Source organism: Gracilinanus agilis, chromosome 1, assembly GCF_016433145.1.
Source record: "Gracilinanus agilis isolate LMUSP501 chromosome 1, AgileGrace, whole genome shotgun sequence".
NCBI classification, from domain to species: domain Eukaryota; kingdom Metazoa; phylum Chordata; class Mammalia; order Didelphimorphia; family Didelphidae; genus Gracilinanus; species Gracilinanus agilis.
In genome coordinates this window covers 319,168,217-319,191,202 of record NC_058130.1, presented here as the reverse complement: position 1 = coordinate 319,191,202, position 22,986 = coordinate 319,168,217, and the positions used below count along the sequence as shown (strand labels likewise).

The 22,986-nt window shown below is 35.5% G+C and overlaps 1 protein-coding gene across 1 annotated transcript; it reads left to right on the top strand.

Moving 5' to 3' along the window:
- Positions 1-1,681: 1,681 nt before the first annotated feature.
- On the top strand, positions 1,682-20,542 carry POLR3G (RNA polymerase III subunit G). The gene is made up of 4 exons (XM_044657655.1): positions 1,682-1,811; positions 4,978-5,107; positions 18,418-18,483; positions 20,469-20,542. The coding sequence occupies exons 1-4, from the start codon at positions 1,695-1,697 to the stop codon at positions 20,540-20,542; spliced, it is 387 nt and encodes a 128-aa protein (XP_044513590.1). The 5' UTR covers positions 1,682-1,694.
- The last annotated feature ends 2,444 nt before the right edge of the window (positions 20,543-22,986 follow it).

Sequence of the window (22,986 nt, the reverse complement as noted above, 5' to 3'; positions counted from 1 at the left end):
ATATGAGCAGGCTAATTAAAAAAAAAACTTGGAAAGAACTACATTGGATAATGAATAGCAAAATGAGTAGAAAGAAGAAAACTATACACAGCTACAGATTTAATACTTGAATAACTTGTGAATATTACCTCCAAAGAAGAAATGAAAATCAGAAACATGAAAGACTGTTTTATGCATACATATCTATCTTGTGAATGATGCCACTATGATTATAGGGATGAGAGGGAGGAGCTAAGACACTTGTAAAAAAAATCAATTAATAAGAAAAGAGAGAGTGACTTAGTACAACTCTGCCTTACTTAAATCCAATTCACACTGGAGTCAAGACAACTCCCCATTTGGCCCTCTTTGAAACAAAGGACAAGCAATGAGGGGGAAATGATATGGTCATAAAAGTAGAAGGGAACAATAAAACCTTTAAAACAAGATGTGATAGAAAGAGCTTTGGTTTTCAAATTTTGAGATCTGGTTTCCTTTTTGATTAAATTTTTTTTATTGATACTATTTTGTTTTTATATCTCATTCATTTCTGAATTTTCTGAATTAATTTTTCTGCCCTTAAAGCCAGAGAGTCATCCCATTAACAAATATTTTAAAAGGAAGAAAGAAAAAAGGCAGTTCAAAGCAAGCAAAGTTAACACTCACATGGTATCTGAATTCATATGTTAAAATTGTATACTCCTAGAGTTCTACTTCTGCTAGGGAAAGAAGTTAAATTTCTTAACTCTTCCATTGGGCTAAGTTATTATAATATGAGGTATTTAGCTTCTTTAGTTGTTGTTTTTGTTGTTTTTTCATTTTCCCGGTTATAGCCATTAGTTATGTTGTTAATTCCTGGTTAAGAGACTTAATTTTTAAATCCTCACTGGTAAAAGCCAATTTAGATTATCTTTCCTAATTCCTTCATTTTACAAATAAAAAAACAGAACTAGAATTGGAAAGTGGTTTACCCATGCCTTGTCCAGATCTTGTATTCTATTGTTCTGGTGCTAGATAAAACTGAGGCTAATGACATTTTTACATAAAAATAAATATTTCTTATGGAATTTTATTTAAATGCTTACTTCATGCAAGGCACTGGGCTATATAATGAGACTACAAAGGTGAAAAATGGGGTATTACTTTCCTTCATACCCTTTACAGTCTATCTGTATTACTTGCCATTCCCTCAGCTCAATCTTTTATCTCCTTCCTCCTTGTATTCACATTGAACATCTCCAATGCCTGGAATTCATTTCCTGTTAATCTTTCCCTTTCAGAATACTTTACTCAGGTGCCAGCTTCTCTGTAATCTTTTCAGATTCCCTAGTCCTTTCTCCCTTTTCAAATTTTCTTAGAGCACTTTGTCTGGATTTTTCATTTGTACCAATTTCTCCCTGCTTTGTATTATATTTAGCTGAGAATGTTCATATCTGCTCACCTATCTCTTTTCTTTCCCTTTCTCCCTACCCCAAAGCTTTACATAAGTAGTTTTTTCTTTTTCTTTTTCTTTTTTGGTAACCTCTAATAACTAAGTCAGTATCTGGAACATAATAGGAGCTTCAGTAAATCTTTTTTGAAGAGATGGTCTCTGAAGTGACAAATTTATAATTGAATGGGGGAATATGAATCTTTTCAAATTAATTTTTATTTTTCCCCCCTAACATACTGACCTTTGGGATTTGGTTGTCTGTTTTTATAGCATAAAAGTTCTAATGGCTGGAAACAAAGGAAGAGGACGTGCTTCTTTTACCTTTAATATCGAGGCTATTGGTTTTGCTAGAGGTGAAAAGTTACCTGATGTGGTATTGAAACCTCCACCTCTATATCCTGTAAGTATCCCAGTTTGCCATTCTACTTTTTTGGATCAGGTTTCAGAAAATCTTAAAATTCACTACTCCTAGATAAATTATTTATACTGATTATTTCCATTCTTTTTACGTATGGGTTCTTAACCATAAACTTTTCTAGCAGTTTGGTAGAGATTATGGAAACCTCAGAATTATATTTTAAATGTATAAAACAAAATACATGGAATTAATTACAAAGGGAAACACTTGTATTGAAATGCAGTTTTTTTAAGTTCATGGATCCCAGTTATATGAACCTGTGTGATAATGGAAGAGATTCAAGTTTACTTTGCTTACTTTTGCTCAATTAGTTTATTCTTCTCTGAACTGATTTCAGTTTCTACATAGTCTTCTTTTGGTCTAGATATATGATTTTATCAGATGGAGAATTACCTGTATAGAAACTACCTCCACCAATGCAGATGAGCAATTTTGTTATAGTTTTGAGAATTACCTGGGGCTCCAAGAATTTAGTTGACTTGTCTATGGTAACCTAAATAGAAAGCAACAGAGGACAAAACCACATTTTCCTGATTATATTATTTACTATACCATATTTACATCATTATTTTAAAATGTGGAGGGTAAGTTTTGTACGATGTATGAACCAGGTCAAGTTGCTTACTATTTCCTGGTATAAAGATAAAAAATGATAAAGGTTGATATAATAATATAAATTAGTATTTTAATTAAAGTCATGCTGATAGATAAAGTCATTAGACCACACGCTTATAAGAATGTAAAACTGCCGCCCCAGCCATTATTGTTACCTCCCGTCTCTGTTGGACCACGGGAAATGTAGTTTTAAGGTCCCTACGTGTCCATAGTAAATATATATATATATATATATATATATACACTTTTAGATGGCATCTCCCAAATTTCACTTTTACAATTCCCCCTGAGGGCCGGCAAAAAAAAAGGTTAGCCCTTTTTCTTCGCTGGACCTGTAAAAATAGACAACTTCTAAAATTTAGGAATTTGGGGGATAAAAGAAATAGATGAACAAATGGGTAGAATTAGCCGCATTGACAAAAAACCAATTTGGGGGCAGTCCCCTCTTGGTATAACAGTGTACAATTAAAACAATATATACAACTCAATTTTAACTCCCCATAGTTCAATCAACTGCACCCCAAAGTTCAAAATTTGGTCTTTGTGGTACAGTGAAGGCTTTTCAGACATCTTCATGGTGTCTTCACCAAACAGGTTCGTTGTCTGGATTCTGGGGAGATGGTAGGATCCTTATCCTGAAATTATTCTCAAAAGAATTTAAACTTTACATTATAGATTACAAAATATACATTTTCTTCTAAGATTTATACACTGGAATGGGGAGAGAAGTGAGGGACGGAGACAATTTAGATCTTATAATTTTGGGAAACATATGTAAAATTGTTATTACATGTAATTGTGAAAATAAAATGTAAAAAGAAAATGAGGAAGAGTGGATTAGGTATAGGATTCAATTATGGGACCAAATAGTAGCAAAATAGATCATAAGGATAATAGCCTTTACTACTTTTAAATGTTTTACTCTTTGCTAATCCAGTATATCTCTAGATCATGATCTGTTTAAAAAATTATAGTCCTACTTTGTTAAATTGTATTCAAATTGTTACATAAAACAACCAGCTTGTTCCCACCCCCCAAGAAAGAGCACAAACTATAACTTAAAATACTCTCTGTCCCTCTTGTATATATAAAATTTTATTTTGTTCCTAAGTATGCTATTTAAACTAATTATCTAACTTATTCAAGTTACTTTGAAACATTTTTTTTCAAGTTAGCATGAATCCAGATTTAATTAACATGCTTGAAACTTAATAATAGCTAACATTTATGGAAAGCTCTAAGTTTTACATAGCATTTTATATCATTTTATTTGATCCTCACAACAACCCTGTGGGGGTAGCTGCCATTATTATTTTAATTTTGCAGGTGAAGAAATTGAGTCAGTTTTCCAGGATCACAAACTCAAATCTTCTTGACTCCAAATTATTTACATTATCCAGTTGCACATTAGTTAAGTCAATTCCCAATTTTTGGTCTATTGCTTAAGAAATCAAGGACTATGAATGTTAGGCATCTCACTAGCTCTTTTGGATGGTTTACCCAACATCTTTCTTCAGGTGATTCCCTAATATATCTATGCTCTAGTCCTAGATTATTGAATACCCGTTGGGCAATTCAGGATGTTCAAGAAGCATGTCAGGCTCAACATGTCTAAAATAGAGATCAAGGTCTTTTTCCTTCTGAACTTCCCTATTTCTAGAGAGGACACCACCATCTTTCCAGGCACCAGATTTATAACCTCAGAGTCACCAATGATTTTTCCCTCTCCCTCATCCCACATATCTAATCAGTTGATAAGTCTTGTTCATTATGTCTGCATAACATCTTCCATATCTGTCTCCTTTGCTCTACTCCTGACAAAACAATCCTGGTTTAAACCTACCTTATCTCTCCCTTGAACTACTGCAGTGCCTACTAGTTGGTATCCCTCTTTTAGTGTTTTATTTAAAAAAACAACAACAAAACCCTTATCTTCTATCTTAGAACTGATACTAAGTATTATTTCCAAGGCAGAAGAGTGTGGTAAGAGCTAGGCAATTGCGGTTAAGTAACTTGCCCAGGGTCATACAGCTAGGAAATGTCAGAGGCCAGATATTGAACCCAGGACATCCTATCTTCAGACCTGGTGCTCTCTATCCACTGAGCCACCTAGCCATCTCTTTCAAAATTAAAAGGAAATTTATGGGGTAAAGAATTGTATAATATATAAAATAAAGTATAATATATAAAATAAAATAACATTTACCTAGGTCTTACTATTTGCTAACATTTATAATTATTATCTCATTTGATCTTCACAACAACCCAGGGACATAGATGCTGTTATTATCCTCATTTAACAGATGAGGAACTAGGGCAGAGGTTAAGTCACTTGCCCACAGTCACACAGCTAGTATTTATCTGAGGCTGGATTTGAAATCAAGTCCTCCTGACTTCAGGTTCAGACCTCTGTCCAATGTTCCACCTAGCTACCCCTGTTGAAATGAAAAGGAAATTTAATGGGATAAAGAATTGTAATATATGTATGTTCTTTTAAAAAATACTTTTGCTCCCTCTCTCTTTAATTATATAGGACACAGATTATAAGCCGGTGCCTCTCAAAGCAGGAGAAGCAGAAGAATACATGTTAGCCTTAAAACAGGAGTTTAGAGCAACCATGAGAAGAACACCTTATTTTATGGACACAGAGGAAGAAAAACAAGGTATATGCAAGAGTTTCTGGTGATATTTGTTTGAGTTTACTAATATAACAGTGCTGAAGTACAAAGATAATGCTTAATTAATGCACATTAGATAGAATTTAAATGCCAAATTTACAGAAATAGCATATTTTCTTCTCAACATCCAGAGAAGATAATGTTAGCTGTTTTTTTTTTTAAGTTACCTTTTCCCCTACTCTGATATTACCTGGATAGGTGGTATTTAAATTTTCAGCAGTGCTTTCATTCAGGTTTACTAGAACAGCATTTTACACATACTGCCCCCTTTCTGCTCTGTTGCTTCAGGAAAACAAAATACTTGACAATCATAGCATATCAGAACCATAAGGAATCTTGGAAATCATCTCATCTAACCCTTTCTGAAGTCATCTCAGCTTACTCTCTCATTTTCCAGATGAGGAAACTGAGACTCAGAGAGGTTTGTAACTGAGCCAGGATAAATGATTTACTGAGTACATATTTCTTGAATTGGAATCACTCAAAGCACATATCTTATTCATAACAAATAAGAGTTATCTTTATTTATGGAAAGCATCTTCATCATCAGTTAATGTGTGATAATAGTTTTATTAGCTTAATAGTGATTTTGTTGGATACAAGGAATTTGTGGTTTCCATATATACATTTTTTTTTAAACCCTTGTACTTTCGGTGTATTGTCTCATAGGTGGAAGAGTGGTAAGGGTGGGCAATGGGGGTCAAGTGACCTGCCCAGGGTCACACAGCTGGGAAGTGGCTGAGGCCGGGTTTGAACCTAGGACCTCCTGTCTCTAGGCCTGACTCTCACTCCACTGAGCTACCCAGCTGCCCCGCCCCCTCTCCCCCATATATACATTTTAATTGTTTACATAATCTTTATGTCAAAAAATCCTAACAATGTCAAAAAAATGCCACCTGCCTAGGACCTCTGAACCACTACTGAAAAATAGTTGTCTCAAATATCTTCTGCTAACATTGCCTAGTGTTGGTCTATTTGCTTGGAATTGAGGCTGTATTCAAATTGTAGTACACTTAAAACTTATCTTTTTCAGACAGTCAATGGACTAAGCATGCCTTCTGCTCTTATATTTGTGAAATTTATTTTTTCTGTAAGACTTTACATTTATTCCTGTTGAATTTCATTTAATTAGATTTAGCCTGTGCTTGGGTCTATCAGGATTCTTTTGGATCCCAACTCTGCCATATGTTAGTTATCTTTACAAACTTTGCATCATCTGCCATTTTGATGAGTCTGCGATCAATTCCTCTATCTAAGTTATTTATAAAAATGTCAACTAGCATCAGCCAAAGAAAGAACAGATCTCTGGGGAGAACTTGACTGAAGATTTCTTACCACATTGACATTGAACCATTCAATATTAACTCTTCTTCATTATCAATTCTATCAAACTCTGACCATTTAACAAGTTCTGAATACAATTAACACAGTGATGGGCTAACTACAGCCTGTGGGCCAGATGTGGCCCCCTGAAATATTCTATCTGGCTGGTGACATTATTTCTAATTGACAAATACAATGAGTAGGATGTGATACCATGAAATTTCAAAAGAGTTGCCTTAGAAACAGACTGACAGATGAGCATTTCCTTTCCTTTGGCCCCCTCTTTAAAAAGTTTGCCCATCACTGAACTAACTATATTATCATCCTACCTTTTCCACAAAAATATTGTGAGATATTTTATTAAAAGGATGGGAACTAGACCTGTGATTTCACTGGTGTTGGGAATTCCCTGGTGATGAAATTCCCTTTACCAGATAGTTTAAGAAAGAGGGTTGCCATTGTTGGGTTTGTACCCCAAAGATAAACAGACTTGTATGAAAATATTTATAGCTGAGCTTTTTGTGGTGGCAAAAAACTGGAAAATGAGGGTATGCCCTTCAGTTGGGGAATGTCTGAACAAATTGTGGTATATGCTGGTGATGGAATATTATTGTACTCAAAGGAATAATAAACTGGAGGAATTCTATGTGAACTGGAAAGACCTCCAGGAATTGATGCAGAGGGAAAGGAACAGAGCCAGAAGAACATTGAACACAGAGACCAACACACTGTGGTAAAATAGAATGTGATGGACTTCTGTACTAGCAGCAATGCAATAATCCAGGACAGTTCTGAGGGATTTATGGAAAAGATTGCTACCCACATTCAGAGGAAGAACTGCAGGAGTGGGAACAGAAGAAAAACAACTGCTTGAACACATGGATTGAGGCAGACATGATTGGGGATGTAGACTTGAAACTAACACTCCAATGCAACTATCAACAATTTGGAAATAGGTCCTGATCAATGACGCATGTTAAAACCAGTAGAAATGCACATCGGCCATTGTGGGGGGAGTTGAAGGGGGGGGTGAAGGCAAAAGTAAGAGCATGAATTATGTAACCATGTTAACTTTTCTAAAGAATAAATATTTTTTTCCATTTAATAATTTTTATTTTTTAGAAAAGTTAACATGGTTACATGATTCATGCTCTTACTTTCCCCTTCACTCCCCGACTACCCCCCCCCCCTCCCAATTGCTGATGCACATTTCCACTGGTTTTAACATGTCTCATTGATCAGGACCTATTTCCAAATTGTTGATAGTTGCATTGGAGTGTTAGTTTCGAGTCTACATCCCCAATCATGTCTGCCTCAACCCATGTGTTCAAGCAGTTGTTTTTCTTCTCTGTTTCCACTCCTGCAGTTCTTCCCCTGAATGTGGGTAGCATTCTTTACCATAAGTTCCTCAGAACTGTCCTGGGTCATTGCATTGCTGCTGGTACAGAAGTCCATTACATTCGATTTTACCACAGTGTATTGGTCTCTGTGTATAATGTTCTTCTGGCTCTGCTCCTTTCGCTCTGCATCAACTCCGGGAGGTCTTTCCAGTTCACATGGAATTCCTCCAGTTTATTATTCCTTTGAGCGCAATAGAATTCCATCACCAGCATACACCACAATTTGTTAAGCCATTCCCCAATTGAAGGGCATACCCTCATTTTCCAGTTCTAAAAAATAAATATTAATAAATGTTTAAAAAAAAAAGAAAGAGGGTTGCCAAAGGCACTGAAAGATTAAATTATTTGTCAGGGGTCATTCATATCAATGTATTGAAGAAAGGACTTAAAGGTCCATTTCAATCTAAAGCTAACTCTACCTACTATGTCACACGGCCTTTACTTTTCAAAAGCCTGCCAAAAATAAGGGTAAAATATATCTCCTGCCTTCTCTTCATTGACTAGTTTAGTGATTTGGTGATTTGTTCTATAGGAAAATATAAGTGAGGTAATGGGGTCACCAGGGATATTACAATAAACTAAGTGGTTTGTGGGAACACACTCTAGGATTTATGAGAGACTGGACCAGGGTGAAGAGACCAGAGTTTTACTGGATCTCCACAGGAATGGCAGTTGATCTTAACTGTCACCCAGCTTCCTCTAGACCAGAGTATAGTAACAGGCTAACAAGGTAAAAGGGACTTAACAGCTTTAATTATGTTAGACTAAAAGGTGGGAAAGGATTTCTATACTTAAAATCTAAGGGATAAAACCACAGGGCAATGGGAGGACTTATTCTACTCTAACTTAGTGATCTAAACTAACAAGGCCCAAGGAGCTATAAATGGAGTCTCTGGATTTCTGCCTCAAACCTGGAACCTGCCAGGCTTGAGTACAGCTAGGGCTTTTGTGGCTTTGGGATTCTCACTGCAATCCACTGATGATCTCTGGATGCCAGGAGTCACGATGATCTCAGGTACCAAGTAGAGAGGGCTCTGCTTGAAGCACTGTCCTCCAGTTTTCAAACTGCTCCTCCTCTCTTGGCTTTATAGATTTGCCCTTTTCTTAGATGCCACATCACATAGGATCCCAGGGGAAATCAGGAAGCAGGGTGTCCTTTGCTCTGAGGTCTCCCAGGCTGGCAACAGTTTTGCCCACCATTAATGGAGTCCACACACACAGGGCACAGACAGACTTCCTCCTCCTTCATTCCAACCTGGAATTCCAAGCTCCAGCTCCTTCCTGCTAGGTACTTCCTAATCAATTGATTGTATAATCAATACCTAATAACCAGCTAATCTAATCTTACTCATAACAGTTCTCAGGGAAGCCATGTTGGCTTTTTGTCATTACCACTTTTTTGGGGGGGATTTTAGAAACCACCTTTTTAATGATCAGTTTTAGGCTTTTCTTAGGATTCGAAATCAAACTCAGTGATTTATAATTTGTAGATTCTGTCTTCCTCTTTTTTGAAGTTCAGGTTATTTTCTCCTTCCCAATTTTGTAGTATCTCTCCTATTTTCCATTATCTTGGAAATCTCATCAATCACATCTGCTCATTCTTTCATTACTTGAGTTCATCTGGGCCAGGTGATTTGAATTCATCAAGGGCATTGTAGGTGTTCTCTTAGTCATTACTCATTTTTTTATTTTATTTTGTGATTTCCATTGTCAAAGCCATACTTATTGGCAAAGAAAACAAGTAAAGTGCAATTAAGCAGCTTTGCCTTTGTAGTCCCAGCCTTAAAAGGCAGTATAAACAATGAGGAAATAGCAGCACTCAACATGTATGCACCAAATGGTATAGCATCTAAATTTCTTGTTTTTCTAAACATTTATTTATTTATTTGTTTGTTTGTTTGTTTGTTTGTTTGTTTATAAGACCCTTAACTTCATCTAGTAGTCAATACTATGTATTGGCTCCAAGGCAGAAAAGTGGTAAGGCCTAGGTAATGGGGGTCAAGTGACTTGCCCAGGGTCACACAGCTAGGAAGTGTCTAAGGCCAGATTTGAACGTAAGACCTCCCATCTCTAGGCCTGGCTCTCAATTTACTGAGCCACCCAGCTGCCTCTGGCATCTAAATTTCTAAAGAAGAAACTGGCAGAGCTCAAGGAGGAAATAGATAATATAAAGGAGACCTAAACCTTCCCCTATCAGATATAGATAAATCAAACCAAAAAATAAATAAGAAAGGGATAAGAGAGGTGAATGAAATCCTAGAAAAATTAGAGTTAATAGATATATGGAGAAAAATAAATAGAGACAAAAAGGGAATACACCTTCTTTTCAGCAATACATGGAACATTCACAAAGATTGACCATGTACTAGGGCATAGAAACATGGCAAACAAATGCAAAAAAGCAGAAATAATAAATGCAACCTTCATAATGCAATAAAAATAGTTATTAGCAAGGATACATAGAGAGGCAAACCAAAAACTAAATGGAAATTAAATAATGTGATTCTCCAAAATAAGTTAAAGAACAAATCATAGAAACAATTAATAATTTCTTTGAAGACAATGACAATGATGAGACTTCTTACCAAACCTATGGGATGCAATCAAAGCAGTACTAAGGGGAAAATTTATATCATTGAATGCATATATTAACAAATTAGGGAGGGCAGAGGTTAATGAATTGGGCATGTAAATTAAAAAACTAGAAAGTGAACAAATTTAAAATCCCCAGATGAAAACTAAATTAGAATTACTAAAAATCAAAGGAGAAATTAATAAAATCAAAATAAAAGAATTATTGAATTAATAAATAAGACTAGAAGCTGGTACTTTGAAAAAACAGATAAAATAGTGTAACAATAAAGGAGCCAGTTAGGAATGTTATGATAGAAGGGAGATAGAGAAAGTCTATGAGGTGAGTCTCTCTTCCAGCTCTCTCCCGGGGCTGAATATACACTGAGAGACTTTAAGGAGGTGTCACCCCAAAACTGGGTGACCTGGAAGGCCATGCTGCCCCATAGGAGTTGGGGGCGAGGCTTCCCTATAAGAGGAGGTATGTGATACTCCAATCCAATCCTGAATAAGGATGGGGTTCACACAAACCTCCCCCCAATCAGTTAAATTCACAGCGGGTAGTCTGGCTTCAAGATGGAAAGCAGCCAGACCAAGCTGTGGTTCTCCTCTCCCTTATTGTCTCTCAGGCACACTGGAATGCTATCTGACTGTTGAATGGCTTTTTATTAGTTACAAATCAGGGATTGGGGAAAGTGGTGAAAGGCAGAGGGATTTTGAGGTGCCCTCTTCGCTATTTCTAAGGGGTCCTTCACTTAGGTGGGAACCTTAGTAGTTCCAACTCCTAAGCTTCTCCCCTTGCACCTTCTCCTTCTATTTCTATTTCTGTTTTTCTGTTTCTATCCTTTTCTATAATTGTAAGTTTTGACTGAAAAGGGTCTCTTGGCAAGGTTGGGAATGGGTGAAGGAGAGTAAGAGATTGCTCCCAAAATGGAGTCCAAACTTACCTGACTCGATGGTTGATGTCTTGATGGGTGAGATGTGGTGGAATGGCTTTGATCAGGGAATCAGGGTTTCAGTTTCCAAAAGAAAGAGCCTCAGGAGACCCTCAAGACTGGATCTAAGCTAGTGTCTACCTCCTCCCTCTCAGTCCTTCACCCAAAGACCTCTCCTCCTTCTCTTTCTCAGAGAAAATTCCCAGAATCCTCTATTTTGTCCAATTATATGGCAATAAATATAGCAATCTAGAGGTGATATAGATGAATATTTATAAAAATATAAATTACCTAGATCAGTGATTCCCAAATTTTTTTGGCCTACCACCCCCTTTCCAGAAAAAAATATTACTTAGCCCCCTGGAAATTAATTTTTTTTTTAATTTTAATAGCAACCAATAGGAAAGATAAATGCACCTGTGGCCATCACCACCCCCCTGGATTGCTGCAGCACCAAACAGGGGATGGTAACGCCCACTTTGGGAATCACTGGCCTAGATTAACAGCAGAAGAAATAGAATACTTAAATAATCCAATATAAAAAAAAAATAAATTGAACAAGCCATCAAAGAACTCCCTAAGAAAAAATCACCAGGGCCTGATGGTTTCACAAGTGAATTCTATTAAACATTCAAAGAACAACTAATCTCAATACTATACAAATTATTTGACATAGTAAGCAAAGAAGGAGTTGTACCAAATTCCTTTTATGACACTAATATGGTATTGATTCCAAAGTCCGGCAGACCAATAACAGAGAAAGAAGATTACAGATCAATCTCCCTATTGAACATAGATGCAAAAACCCGAAACAGAACACTAGCAAAAAGACTCCAGCAAGTGATCATGAGGATTATCCATCATGATCAGATGGGATTCATACCAGGAATGCAAGGATGGTTCAACATTAGGAAAACCATCCACATAATTGACCATATCAACAAGCTAACAAACAAAAATCACATGATTATCTCAGCTCCCTCCTCTTCAGAAGAGTCCCCCAAATTTTTTAAGCCCATTTTTGTTCAGCTCTTTTCCCCTTCCATTCTTCTCTTTAGCAACTACTTAAACTCTGTAGTACTCAGACAATGGCCAAATCTCCTTTTCTTTACTTTGTTCTCTCCCTCCCATAGAATACTTGCCTCTTTTTCATTTTGGAACACTTCATTCTTCCTAACAATCTGAATTGTGGATAATTATTCTTCAAATGCACTGACTTCTTTAGGAAGGGTGATCAGTCTTCATTTGGAACACAGAGGAAAGTCACCTTGCTATGGCAAAATGTTTCAGCACACTTTATATAAATCACTAAATTTTTCTCTGTTTTTCCCATAATGGCTGAGATTTTCATCCTTAAAAAAAAAAACCACAGCTATTTTTATGGATATTGATTCCTTTACTTTTAAGTGCCTGGTTAAAATGTTTATAGCCAATTATCACCTTTTAAGGATTTGACAGTCCCACTCAGCTTCCTTTCTTTAGTTCCAACAACTCCATAACCATATCTCCTTCCTTGTTAGCTTCTTAGCTGTTTCATCAGTTTTTCCTACCAGCCAATATAATTTTATCAGTTTTGCTTTACTTTCTAATAAATTTTATTTACTTACCTGGTCTTGTCAACTGCCTCCTCCTTTTTCTTGAATTTTCTTCTTCAGTTTAAATGTCTAATCCTACTTGATTCTCCATCATTTTATGTTTTCCTTAGTTATAATAGAATCTCAGGATCCTAGATATAGTCTTGAAAGAGATGTCAGAGAACATCAAGTACCAATCCTTCATTTTTTAGATATGGAAATAGAGGTGCAGTTCCTTTTTCAACCCAGAAGTAAAATCTGGAGCAGTATCTGAAGGTTCTTTAGATTTTCCTGAGATTCTCTGAAATTTCACCAAATTTCTCCCTAAATTCAATCTATGACCTACTTAGTTCTTTCCAGATCTTATCTTTAAAAAAAAAACACCTTTATTTTGAATTTAAATATCAAAAGCACCATATTGACAGCAGGATGAAAAAGAAGATTTATATATGAAATAATGAATGTATTTCTTCCTGCCTGTGTTTTTCTTAATTATAAGATCAATTCTACATGTTATTGTCAATTAGTTCTTGTCTCCTTCTGAACTTCCATTTATTCTCCTTTATGGCTTTTAAAAACATGTTACAATGATCCTCTTGGGTTTTTTTGGTACCACTCTAGTTAATTACCCACAATTCTTCCCATCTAAATTCTCCAATTAAAGAAAAAAAAAGAAAAAAACCATCCTTCTAACAAATACCCATAGTCAGGCAAAACTAATCCACACAAATGGCCATGTCCAAGATTTGTTGTTTCCACTGGCTATTTGACATTGAATATGATTATGAGTTTCATTTATATTTAGCATTTTTAAAAGGAGCCTTTATGAGTATAGATATAATTCTTCATGCACATCAGTGATTATTCCTCTTTAAGAAAAATGAAGAATCTTGATCTTGAGTATTTTCACTTGAACATTGATGAAAGTTTTTATATTTGGGGCTTTTACACAAAAATATTAATTTAAAAATCATGCTTGTTAATTATGTAGTTTCTCTTATTTTTTTCAGTAAGCACATCATCTTATGAAACTTAGGGGTTGTTTGGATAGTAAAACATCTCTCAAGTTTTTTACGTTAGAAGTTGGAACTCAGATGGTTACATTATGATCATTTCGTTTCCATTAGTTGGTTAAATATATTTTTTTCTTTTGGTTATATGCATAGAGTTTCATTGAGATCTGTGTCTTCTATTGGGCTTTAAGCTTCTCCATGGTCAAAAATTCTGTCTTACTCTTCTTAGTATCTCTCACAATGTCTAGAACTGTCAAAGCTTTGCATGAAGTAGGCATTCAGTAAATATGCATGGACTTTGACTTGTATTTAAGGCTATAGAAACAAATTCTTCAGTTTTTTGAGACCTTAAATTGACCATTGTTTGTAGCTAATGACTGTGATGAGCACTTTATTCATCTAACTATAATTAAAGTGGAGCTGAGTGTCTTCATAAATACCTAGCAGCTTCTGCTAAGCAACTAGTTTAGTCATAGTGCATTGATCTTAGTTTTTTCTTTCATTGTTGTAGTTAGACTAATCAATAGCATCCTTGTATTATCAAAGATACTGCCATTAAGATATGATGATGAATGCATATAGAAATATCACATTCCATTAGTATTAAAAATGCATTCACTTTTCCTGTCATCAGAAAGGCTTAGAAAGAGAAAGTAATCCATCTTAATGTTACATGCATTTCATAATTATGGAAAACATAGCTAGTGTGTTTAATTTTTAAAAACAAAGCTGCTTGAAGTTCATTATCATGGCTTGATTTCTGAGAAATGTTTGCATTTCAAAAAAAAAACCATTTAACTTTCATGTCCATTTCATTTATTTGGCTATTTCTGAATACAAAGTTAAAGCCCAAGAAGAAAATGATTTTATGAGGAGGGCTACAAAGTTCCACAAGATATGATCCTTGATTTCAAGAAACAGAATTAGACACAGAGGATACCACATTCTGTTTGATGTAATAGTTTACATAGGTTAAATGGTATGAGAAAGGTACAAATTTCTATGGGAGTTCAGTAGAAAGAGGATATTAATGCCTAAAGAGATGGAACTATCCTTTCAGGAAGCAGGTCACATTTCAGCTAAATCTTAAAGCGTATGTGTCTTTGCTTGGTTTTTTTTGAGAGGTGAGCAATTAGGAAAGAAATGTATATCTTTGGGGAGGGACCAGCATGAACAAAACAGTGGGGTATGTTTGACATTCAAGGCTATCTTTTCCTTGCAATCTCATTTTACTCTCTTCCATGCATTTTTTAAAAACCCTTACCTTCCATCTTTGAATCAATATTATGTATTGGTTCTAAGGCAGAAGAGAGGTAAAGGCTAGGCAATGGGGGTTATTGACTTGCTCTGTTCAAGACAGGCAGTATGGAATGATGGCAATACATGGAATCTTGGGGGGAAATCTTTATGGTAAGTTTTGCTGATAGGAATCTTATTTTCAAGATATATAAGGAAATGAGTCAGACTATTGTGGAAAGGAAAACTGTGAATCAAGCTTATGCATTAATGTGCACTGAGATGGAGCAGACAGTGTTTAAAATATGATGGGAGGGGGAGTGACAATTGGAGTGAAAGAAGAGGATTGTAGGAGAAACGCGAACTGAAGTGTTTTTGCCCTCTGAATGAACTCTGTTGATTGCGGAGAAAAAGACTAGGAGCTCTAGATCCCAACAGGTGGAAAAGCCTTGTGGCATTTCTTCCTTACTCAGAGGAGAAAGATGGTTCCTGTTGTGGAGAGCCTCCATTGGAGTAAAAGCAAACAACAATAGAGGCTGAGAAGGGGCTGATCCCTTAATTTCAGGGGGTCACCCTGAAGATCCTTTCATTCCCTTGACCTTCCAAGAAGGACACTTGCCACTTATTAAGGTAGGATAGAGATTTTGCTTAGCTTAGAAGAAGATAGATCAGTTGGAGCGGAGCCATCTTGACAGTTGAAGACAACAAGAAACCTAGTAGGGTCTCCTCTCCCCTCAAACCTATTCCCTTTCTAAATTTACTATAATTATTAAACTACTTGAGAAATAGAGAATCGCAGTCAGATTCATATTAGAGGGAGAACAAAGAATGAGAGGCTGGTGGCTAAGCTTGCTTAGGCTAATAGCCTACGCATAACAACTAGAACCAACAGTAACAGTCTGTGTGTCAGACAAGGGGAACTCCTGGGGTTCAACTACTAGTCAATCTTTGCCAAGATTATCAACTAATCCCCAGATGTTTAATCAAAAACACTGGTCCTGTTATCCCTAACCTAACCTTACCCAGGAGTACCTCTCTTGTGGGTGTTTATGAGGGAATTTCAAAAGCAGCTTCTCAGCCACAGTGGGTATTTCCTCCATTTTATCTCTCCAGTGCTCCAGCCCTGCACCTCCCCATTTCTTGTTCCCAACCCATCCTTATCCCAGTACCGTTCAAACTTTACACTATTAAGAATAAGAACCATTCCTCAGTTGACAAATGGTCAAGGGATATGAACAGGCAGTTTTCAAAAGTAGAAATCCAAGTTATCAACAGCCATATGAAAAAAACAAACAAAAAACTCCAAATCACTAGGCATTAGAGAACCAGTTCAGAAGTTCTAACGCATACCCATCAGATCAACAAAGTTGACAAAGAAAGACAATGACAGATCCTGAAGGGGCTGTAGGAAAAGAGACACATGAATGCATTCTTAATGTAGTCATTGTTATAGAGAAATGCTAGGGAAAGCAGGAAGTAGCAAAGCAGAGGCAGAGAGATTCCAGAACCCTGGAGAGACTGTGACTCTGGAGGGAGAGTTGGTTGGACTTAATCTCTAGAGGGAGACAGTGTATATGGATTTCTCCTATAAGCAGTTTTACCTTCTGGGAAATGCTTGAGAGTGGTTCCTAAACTCCACAGGTGGACTGTGTGAGTTAAACTTCTTGTTGATTTACATCTGTTCCTGTTTGGTTGCTGTGTGTGTTCCTGTTACTTCTGTGATTTCTACTGGGACTCTTGCCAAACTCCAGAGGACAACTGGCTGTGAGACATCTCCCTTTTGATCCTGTGGGTCTGTTTATCTTCCAGCCTTCCCCTACTCTAATAAGTCATAAAGGTGGGGGGGGATTTGGTTAGGAAGATATTACAGGCAGCTGGGATCTTTAGGTAGAGAGTCAGTGTAGATACCATCTGTTTAAAGACAACTACTGGATTTTGGTGGGAGGAATTAGTTTCTACATCTAGTCGTCCCAATTCCTTTTCCCTTACCTGTCCTTGTTTAAATAAAACCCTGAGTTACATTAGTGTGGTAGGTTGTCAGTTTCTCTCTGAAAGCCTTCCCAAGCCTGAGGACTTTTGATAAATGGCCCAAAGAACTATACCACCAAAGTACCAAGTATTTCACTATCAACCTATTTATTTTTATTTCATTATGAATTTAACAGCCATTTGGGAAAGCAATTTGAAACTGTTATTTTGAAATTTGAAAAGTTACTATATTGGACATACTCTTTAGCCCAGGGATATCACTACTAGGTCTGTATCCAAGAGACCAAGAAAGAGGAAAAGAACTCATGTACATATGGTAACCAAGGAAGGTGCTCATCCTTTGGAGAATAGGTGAATAAATTATGGTATATAAATGTAATGGAATATTATAGTGCTGTAAAAAAAGTTGAATGGGACAATATCAGAGAGAACCATAAAGATTTATATGATTTGATGTAGTGAAGTGATCAGAACCAGGAGGATAATTTTTACAATAAACCACACTATAAAAATAAATAATATTGAAAGACTTAAGAATTCTGATCCAATGGAACTACTAACCATGATTCCAGAGAATTGATGATGAAGCATACTTCACTACTCCTTGATAAACAGATGATCTATTCACAATTCAGAATGAGACATATTTTCTGGACATCTTCAATATGGGAAATTATTTCTTTTGACTGAATGTTTGTTAAAAGAGTTTTGTTTTATTTTTCAATGTTAAGGGTAGGTTGAAGGAAAAGAAAATTCATTAAAATAAATTATAAAAAGAATACATCAAAGTATAAAGTAAGGGAAAGAGTCTTTTTTTTTTAAATCTAGAGTTATAGGTTCTATTCCTGACTCTTTGAACTAATCAGCTCTTTGAACTGAGCAAGTAATGTATATTTTCTGGGCTTCAGTTTTTTGTATGTGTAAAATTAAAGGATCTCTGAAGTTTCTCTGAACTTTAAAATATCTAATTCTTAATCTCATTGTGACCAAGTCAGGAATATATATATATATGTATATGTATGTGTGTGTGTGTATATATATATATATATATATATATATATGTAACCCATTGTTTCTGTATATACTTAGAAATGTGTATTTAATATACTAGAAGAAGAAAAAAATCCATGAAACGAAGGGAAATATTCAGTATCTTTAATTATAATAAATATGATCTGAAGTCAGGCTTGTGAGGTGCTGTTATTTGTTACTATGTTGTTTTATGCTAATGGATAATTTCTATTTTGTTTCTAGAAATCGAAAGATACAGCAAAAGATATCTGAAAAGTTGCAAAGATGACGATTTGGAATGGGTACCAGGTAAATAGAAAATATGTAGCTAACACTTTTATTTTAAGCATTTCTTGTCTTCTTTTAGATAGAACAGTTTTTTTGTTGTTTGAGAACCTCAGAAAAATAACATGAGCATCTCTTTGTTATCTTTGTACCTTAAAGGTAAAAGCATTCTTCCCAAATTCAAAATTCTGTCTTCTCTTACATAATCTGAGTTAATAATATGCTATTAGGGCTTCAATAATTCAGTTAAAGAAATATTTATTAAATGCCTAATCTGTGCAGAACTTTATGTTAAGCACCAGAAATGTTACAAAAATAAGTGACCCATGGTCCATGCCTTGGCATAAACTGATATGTGAATACTACAGGAGCTGGTATAAAAAGAGGATTTTTCACATTTTAAAACAGGGCTGAACTAGAAAACAAGGATGAGGTGTAATATCTAGTTACAGTTGTTAGCAAAAGACATTTCTTTTTGTTGGGACTACTATAGTCTCAAAAACATTTCATTTCCATGATAATAGTACTTTCCTGTTTCATATGCAGACTTTTTAACCCTATTGTTAAATCAATAATGGTTTACCCCTCTTCTGAGTGAATTTGAACACTTAAAACTCTACTTTTCAAATGTATTTTTCTCCACTCTACTCACAATACTTAACCTTTCTTTCCTTTATGCATATGTAATTTATTTTTAGTTGTATGGGTACATTTTCTAACAGCATCTACTTTGCTTTGTATCCACAAATTTTACCTTTGATACAGAATTAGAGATGAATGGAACTTTTAAAGATCATCTAACCCAGGGATTCTTAAGCTTTTTGTGTGCCCAAACCCCTTTGACAGTCAGGTGAAGTAGATGATAGATCCTTTCTCAGAATAATTTGTAAAAAATTATTTGAAAAATTTGTAAAATTTTTATCAAAAATAGTAAAAATAAAACATGTAAGAATACAATGGAAATAAACTTATTCAAATACTTATTTTAAACGTAAACATTTTTGTTTTGTTAGTTTTTTCTGCAGACTCCTGGGGAGAAACACCTAATCCATTTCCCCTCTCATATTTAGAAACAGATGAGGAAATTGAGGCCATAGTGGTTAAATGAGTTAGTGGAAATGCCAGAGCCTGGACTTAGATCTCTTTTCTCTCAAACTAGGGCTGTTTTCTTTGTACTACCCATCTCATATTTTAATCAGTATTTTCAGTGTTTTCCTGCATCTGACCTTTCAAAAGGGGCTTAAGAGAGCTTTACCTCTTTTATGTCTTACAATGTGCACATACATGGTCAGTCAGCATTTATTGTTGATGAGGACACGTTTCCATGGAAAAAGTCTCAAATGTCTTATTTTTTTTCTTATTCAGCTCTAACTGGTCCCTAAACCATTATCTCCTCATACTTTAGCTTGGTTTTCTATGAAACATTTTCTCTGTTAAGTATAAACTATTGAGTGTAGAAATCATTAGTTAGGGAGTGCCACATGAACTTGAGATTTAAATATTTTCTGCCACAAATTTAATGAGCTTTCTTTGTGGTTTGGCAATGTTTTGGATGTATTACTTTTTAATGATGCTTCATTTTTAGGCTTGGTACCGTGTCTACACAGTTGAAGAAATAAGGAAAATAGTAGTAATTATAAAGGCGACTAAAGGTAGAAGCTGCCTTTTGATTGAAATAGTTTACTTTTATCTCAACTATATGGATTTTATACTAGAGTAATGCAGAGAACTGTCAATTCTTTACTGTTCCTTGCAGGTGGCAGACACAGCAGTAGTATGCTTACTCTAAGAACCTTAACATTATGAATTAAAGTACAGTCTTAAAGTTATTTGAACAGAGAGCCTTTGACCCCTTTCATCTCTGCCAGAGAAAATATTGGTCTGGATTATATATCGAACCCAGAGACATGGTCTCCTCAGTCAGAATTACTGGTAACATCCCTATCTTTGCCTCTCTCTTTCTCTCTCCTCTGTCTCCTTCCTTCCCCTGCTCCTGCTCCTTGTCCTAGATTGGAGAAGACTTCCAAGAGAGATGATGCCAAGGAAAAAAACCACAAAAGGTATGTTATATACAAAAGGATAGTTATGGGGGTAAAAAAGTTCAGATTCTTAAATTACTACTTGGTATTGGCTTTATCCAAATTTCCATTTTTTGTTTCAAAGCTTTGGTGTGTCTTTTTTTTTTTTCCTGGGTGGGATGTCTGGAATCTGGAACTGTGATTTCATTGATGTTCAGGGAACTCTTAATAGGAGCAACTCCTATTAATACATTTCATCTACCTATAATATTATTATAGAGATGGCTGAGGCATTAGAAGATTAATTGATTATCTAAGGTTACATAGCCAGCATGTGTAAAAAGCAAGACTTCTACTCAAGTATACCTTATTTATATATCAACTTTCTATAAATTATTTCATACTTTCTCTCTTGAACAAATTTAATTGATGAAACTTAATGACCTAAGAGTTCTTTAAGATTCTGCTTTTATTGGAGTTTCTTGATAGGCTCATAAAGGCTTTTCAGTTTTGTGTAGGAGTCAAGTATTTCCTTAAGATGTTTATTTAAATTTAGGAAATAAGTTAAAACTTAAATATTTTGCTTAATATCTGGTGTTTACACAATGTTTTAAGATTTAGAAAGCATTTTGCATAATTGATCTCATTTTATCTTTTTTTTTAAACATTTATTAATATTCATTGTTAACCTGTTTACATACTTTATGCCCCTACTTTCCCCTTCACCCCCCTCTATCCCCCCACCCATGGCCGAAGCACATTTCCACTGGTTGTAACATGTGTCCTTGTTCAGGGCCTATTTCCATATTGTTGTTAGTTGCATTGGTGTGGTAGTTTCAAGTCCACATCCCCAATCAAGTCAGCCTCAGTCCATGCATTCAAGCAGTTGTTTATCTTCTATGTTTCCTCTCCTGCAGATCTTCCTCTGAATGTGGGTAGCATTCTTTGCCATAAATCCCTCAGAGCTTTCTTGTGTCATTGCATTGCTGCTAGTACAGAAGTCCATTACATTCGATTTTACCACAGTATATCAGTCTCTGTGTACAATGTTCTTCTGGCTCTGCTCCTTTCACTCTGCATCAGTTCCTGGAGGTCTCTCCAGTTCCCCTGGAACTCCTCCAGTTTATTATTCCTTTTAGCACAATAGTATTCCATCACCAGCATATACCACAATTTGTTCAGCCATTCCCCAATTGAAGGACATACCCTCCCTTTCCAGTTCTTTGCCACCACAAAAAGTGCAGCTATTAATATTTTCGTACAAGTCTGTTTATCTATGATCTCTTTGGGGTACAAACCCAACAATGGTATGGCTGGATCAAAGGGCAGGCATTTTTTATAGCCCTTTGAGCATAGTTCCAAATTCCCATCCAGAATGGTTGGATCAGTTCACAACTACACCAGCAATGCATTAATGTCCCAATTTTGCCACATCCCCTCCAACATTCATTACTCTCCCCTTCTTTCATTTTAGCCAATCTGCTAGGTGTGAGGTGATACCTCAGAGTTGTTTTGATTTGCATTTCTCTAATTATTAGAGATTTAGAACACTTTCTCATGTGCTTATTGATACTTTTGATTTCTTTACCTGAAAATTGCCTATTCATGTCTCTTGCCCATTTTTCAATTGGGGAATGGCTTGATTTTTTATACAATTGATTTAACTCCTTGTATATTTGAGTAATTAGACCCCTGTCAGAGTTTTTCGTTATAAAGATTTTTTCCCAATTTGTTGTTTCCCTTCTGATTTTGACTATATTGTTTTTGTTTGTACAAAAGCTTTTTAGCTTAATATAATCAAAACCATTTAATTTACATTTTGTAATTTTCTCTAACTCTTGCTTGGTTTTAAAATCTTTCCTTTCCCAGAGATCTGACAGGTATACTATTTTGTGTTCACTTAACTTATTTATAGTTTCCCTCTTTATATTCAGGTCATTCACCCATTCTGAATTTATCTTGGTGTAGGGTGTGAGATGTTGATCTAAACCTAATCTCTCCCGTATTATTTTCCAAATTTCCCAGCAGTTTTTGTCAAATAGTGGATTCATTTCCCAAAAGTTGGGCTCTTTGGATTTATCATACACTGTCTTGCTGATGTCATTAACCCCAAGTCTATTCCACTGATCCTCCCTTCTATCTCTTAGCCAGTTCCATATTGTTTTGTTGACTGCTGCTTTATAGTATAGTTTAATATCTGGTACTGCTAGGCCCCCTTCCTTCACATTTTTTTTCATTATTTGCCTTGATATTCTTGATCTTTTGTTATTCCAAATGAACTTTGTTATAGTTTTTCCTAATTCAGCAAAGAAGTTTTTTGGTAATTTGATAGGTATGGCACTAAATAGGTAAATTAATTTGGATAGAATGTTCATTTTTATTATGTTAGCTCGTCCTACCCATGAACAATTAACGGTTTCCCAATTGTTGAGATCTAGTTTTATTTTTTTGGAAAGTGTTTTGTAGTTGTTTTCATATAATAGCTGTGTTTGTTTTGGTAGATAGATTC